The sequence below is a fragment of the Cololabis saira genome, chromosome 11, assembly GCF_033807715.1.
Source record: "Cololabis saira isolate AMF1-May2022 chromosome 11, fColSai1.1, whole genome shotgun sequence".
NCBI classification, from domain to species: domain Eukaryota; kingdom Metazoa; phylum Chordata; class Actinopteri; order Beloniformes; family Belonidae; genus Cololabis; species Cololabis saira.
In genome coordinates, this window is record NC_084597.1 from 8,664,315 (window position 1) to 8,672,842 (window position 8,528).

The following is an 8,528-nucleotide window of genomic DNA, read 5'->3' on the forward strand; positions in this document are numbered from 1 at the left end:
AAAAATAAAGATACAATATTTGAAACAATTTATTCCATTGTCTTTTGTAGTTTTACCAAAAAAAATCGAAATCAAAAATCGGGTTTTCAGAGAAAAAAAAAAATCGGGATTTTATTTTTGTCCAAAATCGCCCAGTATATCTATACTGTATATAGATATATAAATATATATATCCCCCTTTCAGACCAGGACAACTACAGTTAGCAAGGATATATACCATCAGAATAAAATGATATTAAGTTGGTATGTCCGTAATTAACATTTAACCAAATCTTTTTTCATGAAAAATATATTTTATACAGCAAGAAGGCCATATTTTTAAAGCTGTGGCCTGCTGGCAGTTAGCATGCACAGGCTAAGGTTTAAGCAACTGTTGATAAGTTCAACACATCCAAAAGGGACCATCCTCCTCGACATGCATCGCATGATGTAGATACATATTCATTATCCATCACTATTAAGATGTAGGACATAAATATTTTGTGCGTGGTTGTACTCACATAGTCTGGCAGGGCTGCGTCGTCCCCCTGTCTGCCCCTCAGAGACTGTGTTGCCTGCTCCAGGACCTTGTTGTGCTTTTTGGAAAGCAAAGCAAATAAACTGCAAGGGGGGGGTGGGGGGGGGGGGGGGAGAGATGAATAATACACATTAAGACCAAAGAACCCAAATATACAGTCATCATACTGTGTATGTTGTAATTAATGATCCATTGAGGGAAACAGTGGAAAATGTATCTCAACTAAAGAAAGAAGTCTTTATTTAAGACGAATGATTTATAAAGCCAGACCTGTTATGAGTTTTAAATTAAGCCTTTAAGAAATAATGAATACTAATGAGTCTGGGGCAAGAAGAAATTATGAAACTTACATGAGATCGCTCTAAAATTGAGGAATCACAGTATGAGAAATTATGGGTAATTTATGTCCATTACATTTATTTATCCATTTATTTTCTCCCTCTCCACCAATATTTGTACAAGTGTGTGCTCCCATTCAGTCCGACTGGTTTTAGGACACGTGCACTGCAGACATGAAGCCCATCTGTTTGAGTGACTCAGGGCTGCAGCGGGTGGGTCAGTATAGGGCTGGGATCGATTCAAATGTCAAGAATCGATTCGATTCCGATTCTTAAGATTCAGAATCGATTATCAAGATTTGATTTGATCCGATTCCGATATGGATTTGGGTTAGTGTTATTAAAACTGTTTTTTGAGCTGTTGCATGAATTATATGACTGTAGTTATGCAAAATATTACTACTAGTATTATATTGAGATTAAACAGCAAGTATTGGCAGCTAATGATGCTGTAAGGACCAATCAGCTCCCAGAATGCTGATAGAACTGCTTTCAGAAACTTCATGTGGGTCAGAATTACCAAACAGATCCAGGGAGGAAACAGAGACGGATGAAATCGGTTTTATTTTTTCCCATATTCCGTTGTTATTTGTTCCATTTATCGGTCTATTTTGGTTTTTCATTTTTGAGCATTTGGTTTTTAGCATTTTTTGCAAATGTAACCCCAAGACAGTATATAAAGTAATGAAATATAGACAATTTATGCAATTATAACCTAACACTTTAATGTTTTCATACCTTTAAACATATTTAAAGGCAAAAACATGGCACCAGTTATTCTCGTGTCCAACAAAACATTCCTTTTTTGGGGATAAACAAAAAAATAACCAAAAGTTGTAATGTAATGATGAAAAAAATATATATATAAATAAATAAAACAAAAAAAAACAAAAAAAACACGCAAATAAAAAAAAATCGATCTTTAAACATGAATCGATTTTTAGGAATTAATATGAGAATCGATTTAGAATTGGGAAATCAATTTTTTCAACACAGGCCTAGGTCAGTAATGTACATGTCACCATTAACACCATTAACAGTGTTCAGGTTACAGCAAATATACATGTATATATTTATCCACAGACATGCTTTTTTTTTTTTTTTTACCAATTTCAACCAAAATTACATAACAAACCTGTCTCTATTTATCTAAAACAAGAAAAAGGATTAAATGCAATTACAGCAAACAGGTGGGGACGCTCAGGTACACAATGCGAGCTCTGATAAGCCCCTCAGAGCTACACATGTCCATCTGTCAGCGTTGGAAACACACATAAGATCCTGTAGCATTCTTTATCTGGGATAATTGGCCCAATGGAGTTGTCAGAGCAGCTATGCGGAGGGTAACCTGTCATCTTTGGATCTAATGTCAAAGGCCTTATTAGCGACAACTATTCAAGGATCTGTGTTCTGTGTTTTCAGGTTTTTCTTTTTTCTATTTCAAATGAGAGACCACCAACTAAGGTCCACCTGGCATGTTAACACAAAGTAACGCAGTGTGCCTATCCGGCCTGTCCCATCTGTCACTTCTGCTGAGGCAGTGATGGACGTGGTCCAGAAAACGGTGGCACAAAAGCGTTCCTCCGCTCAGGCATGATCCTAAAATCAGTTATGAAGCAGGAGCAGTGACAGATGTGGTTTCAACTCAACACACTGAACATGTCAAAGTACCCCTTTCTACGTCTCTCCGGTGAATCCTTATCTGGACACACACTGTGTGTGTGTGTGTGTGTGTGTGTGTGTGTGTGTGTGTGTGTGTGTGTGTGTGTGTGTGTGTGTGTGTGTGTGTGTGTGTGTGTTCACTGCTCTTTGGAAATTTGAGACCACACATCCCTTTATAAGCCAAATTCAGTGTTGAAAGTTTATTTTAAGACTTGCAGCATTGTATAGCACAGTGGTTCCCAACCTTTTTTCCTTGTTCCCCCCCCTACTTGTGTCTAAGACTAGCTAAGATCCCCCGACCCGTACGTACTAGCTAGGGCTGGGCGATTTTGGACAAAAATAAAATCTCAATTTTTTTCTCTGAAAACCCGATTTTCGATTTCGATTTTTTTGGTAAAACTACAAAAGACTATGGAATAAATTGTTTAAAATATTTTATCTTTATTTTTAAAGAAAAATAGCAAACAAATTTCCCTATTGGGAATGAAGTGCAATTGAAAGATACTGTTAATCCTCCTTGAGTTTAATAAAGTGACAACATTTACAATTTTCTTGACCAAACAAAGATGACTAGACGAGCTCTGTCTGTAATGCAGCCAGCTACAAAAAAGGAAAATCGATTTTCCGATTTTCCTTTTTTAACATCGATTTTGATTAATAAATCCGATTTAGATTTAAAATCGATTAATCGCACAGCCCTAGTACTAGCACCAAAATAGTCTTTAATTGAAAAAAATGAACATTAATTATGTTTTTTTGATACATTTCTCTTTGGTTTACTCTGTATACATATGACTTTGTTTTTCTCCAATGTCACCAATGTATAAAATACGCACAAAAGGACAAACAAATATTTCTGAAAAATTTCTCTTTTAATATGAGACCAACATTTTTTTAACATTTTTCCTTTAAAAAACCTGTCGGAGTAGATTAAATGTTGAGTAATGATATAATAATAAGGAATGAAATAATTTCCTGTGTTTGTCACCAGTGTATAAAAAAAACACAAAAAATATTCAAGACATTCATAAATGATTCCTAACAATGTCTTATGAATGACTCATTCGCAAATATAATTTTTACAACTGCATAATTTCAAAGCAGACAAAGTGTTGCGCCCCTCCAGAGATCTCTGGCGCCCCCCCAGGGGGGGCCCGGACCCCAGGTTGGGAGACACTGGTATAGCAAGTTCATTTCTCTTTGAGAGTATTCAAGCTTTATAATAATTTGTGTTCCTTCATTTACATCAGTTACCTTTATTAAAATGAATTCAAATGGATATTTTAGCTTTACACAATCAATTATGATACATTTTTTGCATTTTATTGCTGCTGCCCTTTTAAACTTACATTTAGGCTCTTTGTGTGTTCTTCTGTGTTTTATGTAAATGAAAGGGAAGCATACATACAATAAGAGGTAGCCTACTACATGGCTTCAAACAAGGAATGTTTACAACATTTTTCTTAATTGTTTAGATTTTTGAAGAGGCTACAGTGAATAACAGCACGGCCAAAATGCTCAGCTCATAGCAAAAGGTAGAAACTGCAAATTATACTTCTCTCGTGCGTCTTTTACATTAGGAATTTGCTCTTACTCATTTAAGCAGACACTTTTATCCAGAGCAATAAAAATATATATTTTTTTCCTTTTTCTTTCATCAGATCATGTTCTTCTGCATAAAAAAGAACAAAAACAAAACCGTGTTAAGTTACAAATATTTTCTGCAACAGAAATACCAGATTCTGCTCTGTCTGGATGGTTTAAAACATTTTTTCTTAAGTTGTAATTTAATTTTTTGCATCTGTTCCTTATTTAAATCATGCATAGCACATTTCCATAACGCTTGTTTAGTTGCCGGTCTGGTTCACTTCAAACAGACGGTGAGCACCTGCAATCGCTAACCGATCACAGCGCACCGGGTCTTAAAAAGACACAGGAGTTAAATGCAGTGTTTCACACAAAAGGTGACAACATTTTGCAAAAATATCAAATGTGAGAGAAAAACATTTATTCTGAAAGATATTAAAAGGAAGTAAAAGTAAAACCATGAGTCCAGGGCCGTCTGGGAGATTTGCGAGGCCCTGTGCGAAATGGCCGGGAGGGGCCCTTGTGTGTGAGCGTAGCGAGCGCGCGAGCAAAATTTTTGGGTTTTTCGGGTCGGATCGGGTGTCTATATGCGCAATTTTAACTCTCCACTTAGCAAAATACTGGATACCTTCCTGCCTCATCATCATCTGGGCTTGCCTCGACGCGGGGCCCCACGGCTGCTTGAGACCCGGTCGGATCGGTGATTTTTGTAACAAATTTATCAAACGAGCCTTTCAGAGAGGCATTAAACTCTTCCATTTTCTTTCTTTTTTTTCTTTTTTCATCCCCTGATGGCAATTTCCTGAATCTGTCTCGTTCTCTCGACATTGTGTGACAGTTTGTTCCAACTCCCACCGTCTGGATCAGAGCAGCTTGTGTCTGCGCTTGGTCTGATCAGTTGTATTGAACAACAGACACGTGCATCATTGCACATATATTTATTGATATGCACAGACTAGTACACATTTAGGTCTGTAATGGAACGTGACTGTTGATATTTAAAAGGGAAAAAACGAAAAAAAAAACGAAAAAAAAAAAATGTTTGAAAAAAAAATAAAATAAAAAACGGCCAATAGCGCGAGGCCCCTTGGGGCGCGAGGCCCCGTGCGGTCGCACGGTTCGCACACTCCTTGAGCCTTGCATGAGTCTGTGATTGAGAAACATGGGTTCAAATTTGAAAACTGCTGTGTGAATGGAAACAGTGAGTCAATTATGTTTTTATTTGACAGATGAGACATTAACAGCAGGTTTGGTCATTTCTCTAAGAATATCCACAAACATAGTTTTGTTGTCTTTTTGAATAAAAATAAACCATTGGGTCTAGCAGCAAATCAATGAATCAACTATAATAACTGGTACTCATGGAGAGGACAATCATTGGTCAATAAACTTTCGCCATGTCTGCCTGGCATAAATAAACTCGGAAGGAGGCAATAGATGCTGAAATTGTAATGCAAATGAAACATTTTTATATTCAAATATTGTTTGGAGAGCAGGGATTGACGAAGATGTCAGGGTGAGAGGAGTAAATCAACCCACTGCTGCCTAATAATAAACAGCTCCAACCTCCGCTCTTTCTGAGACTCTGTTATAAAACAGGGCTTCTTTCTGATTTTTGGAAACTCCTGGCAGGAAATTCCCTTTATCTTGCCACCAGCGGGCAAGCTTAGCCCAGCCCAAGACCATCATAGTCATCATCATCATCATCATCATCATCATCATCATTATCACCGTCATCAGAGGCGGTTGCTCTACGCAGCTTGGGGACAGGAGCGTATTGCACTCACAGACACTCTTCCTCTCCGACTCAAAATGTCGGAGTGAGAGATATGAGGAGGGATACAGGCCGTGAGATAAGAGGATCCCGAATGAGTGTGCGCACGTCTTCATGGAAGGAAACATTCCTTCCCGTGTGCCTGGAGCTAAACAGACCTAAATGACTTGATCTATGTGTGTGTGTGTGTGTGTGTGTGTGTGTGTGTGTGTGTGTGTGTGTGTGTGTGTGTGTGTGTGTGTGTGTGTGTGTGTGTGTGTGTGTGTGTGTGTGTGTGTGTGTGTGTGTGTGTGTGGTTTTGACCTTGTTCTCTTCTTCCGTCCCTCTATGGACCAAACCCTTTCCCTCAATTTCCTTCAAATTACATAATTACATTCTTTGCAGGCACATACGCAACTCTCTGAATACTTCACAATCTGTTAGCTAACTTGAACAATAAATATTTTTAAGGGAATTTGGGATTTATATAATGGGTGCCTTCATGTGTGAATGACAAATTGCATATTTTCCAGCAAATCTTGGCTTGTGTCTTTTCACATAAATATAATTATTTGTAGATCAAATGGTTACGTACAGCTGAAGCTCAAGTAATCATCTACATGACCTATGATGACACTTTCTTTGCAGGAAATCAAAGTTAGAAAGCTTCACTTCACAGCTGTCCTCTGTAAGAGACGTAACTTTATTAAGGGAAGATTCTCTCTACGCTCAGAGATTTTTTTTAAATGATAAATTATTACATTCACACTGCAGGTAATAATTGTGTTTTTACATTTATGTGTTAACAGGACTAAGAGAGGGGAATTGGGATGCCACATTAGTCTGAAATTTTTTTTTTTTTTTTTTTTTCATCGCCATGAACAAGTAATTTCATTATTTATGTATGATCTAATAAGACTTCTTCTTTCATTTCACCTTTTGACAACTTCTGAAGCGCTAAAATCACTGGAGATTAGGGCTGGGGATCGATTCAAATATCAAGAATCGATTCGATTCCGATTCTTAAGATTTAGAATCGATTATCACGATCCGATTCGATTCAATCCGATATTGATTTGGGTTACTGTTAATAAAACAGTTTTTTCAGCTGTTGCATGAATTATATGACTGTAGTTCTGCAACATATTAATACTAGTATTATATTGAGATTCAACAGCAAGTATTGTCAGCTAATGATGCTGTAAGGACCAATCAGCTCCCAGAATGCTGATAGAACTGCTTTCAGAAACATCATGTGGGTCAGAATTACCAAACAGATCCAGGGAGGAAACACAGGACGAAAGAAATCACTATTTTTTTCCCCATTTATGAGAATTTGGTTTTTAACATTTATGCAAATGTAACCCCAAGACAGTATATAAAGCAAAGAAATATAGACAATGTATGCAATTATAACTGAAAACTTTGTTTGTTTTTATGTTTTCATACCTTTAAACATATTTAAAGGCAAAAACATGGCACCAGTTATTCTCGTGTCCGACAAAATATACCTTTTTTGGGCATAAACAAAAAAGTACCAAAAGTTGTAATGTAATGATGAAAAAAAAAAAAAAAAAAAAAGATTTTTTTTTTTTTTTTTTTTTTTTTTTTAAATCGATCTTTAGACATATGAATTGATTTTTAGGAATTAATATGAGAATCGATTTAAAATCAGAGAATCGATTTTTTCAACACAGGCCTACTGGAGAGACCAGATTTGACTGCAGAAAAGGCCAAAGCTTCGGTTCTTTACATTGTTTTTGTTTCAGAATAACTTCACAAGAATGAGACGAGTGCTGTATAGAAAAAGATCAGAAACATAAAGAAAACAAACCACTGAACATATGCCATCCTTCTCTGGTCTGGTTAATTAAGTTTTCACACTTAGACTATATATACATTTACCTGATGATGCGCTGGGCAGCATACTGATGCAGACATCGAAACTGGGCTGACATGTTGGCAAGTGCAGCCAGACAGTTGGTGTGTAGGTACTTATCCTGAAGATGCACAAAAGAAAACATGCAATTACTTATTCTCTATACATATCATACTAATTAGTAAGACACGGTTGGGACACTGCTCTAAAAGAATATTAAATGCTACTAAACTACACCAATTAAATTGAATTGATAAAAAACAATTAAATGAGTTACACCTGTACTGCAAAACTGTAATGACTCAGATCTGCGAAGTTTGTTACACAAAAACCTCAACCGGAATTTTTCTTTCTTTCTTTCTCATTTCTTTCTTTCTCTCTCTCTCTCATTTCTTTCTTTCTTTCTTTCTCTCTCTCTCATTTCTTTCTTTCTCTCTCATTTCTTTCCTTCTCTCTCTCTCATTTCTTTCTTTCTTTCTTTCTCTCTCTCTCATTTCTTTCTTTCTCTCTCTCATTTCTTTTTTTCTTTCTTTCTCTCTCTCTCATTTCTTTCTTTCTTTCTTTCTTTCTCTCTCTCTCTCATTTCTTTCTTTCTTTCTTTCTTTCTCTCTCTCTCATTTCTTTCTCTCTCTCTCATTTCTTTCTTTCTTTCTCTCTCATTTCTTTCTTTCTTTCTCTCTCTCTCATTTCTTTTTTTCTTTCTTTCTCTCTCTCATTTCTTTCTTTCTTTCTCTCTCTCTCATTTCTTTCTTTCTTTCTTTCTTTCTTTCTTTCTTTCTTTCTTTCTCTCTT

The 8,528-nt window shown here is 36.4% G+C and overlaps 1 protein-coding gene across 1 annotated transcript in view; it reads right to left on the bottom strand.

Moving 5' to 3' along the window:
* Nucleotides 1-7,982, bottom strand: part of LOC133454536 (dymeclin-like) — a 58,887-nt gene extending 50,905 nt beyond the window's left edge. Inside the window, exons 1-2 of the mRNA XM_061733260.1 lie at nucleotides 7,763-7,982; nucleotides 501-600 (exon numbers count right to left, since the gene is read on the bottom strand). Of these exons, the coding sequence (XP_061589244.1) occupies nucleotides 501-600; nucleotides 7,763-7,881 (219 nt within the window). The 5' untranslated portion in view covers nucleotides 7,882-7,982. The remainder of the gene's footprint in view (nucleotides 1-500; nucleotides 601-7,762) is intronic.
* Nucleotides 7,983-8,528: the final 546 nt, after the last annotated feature.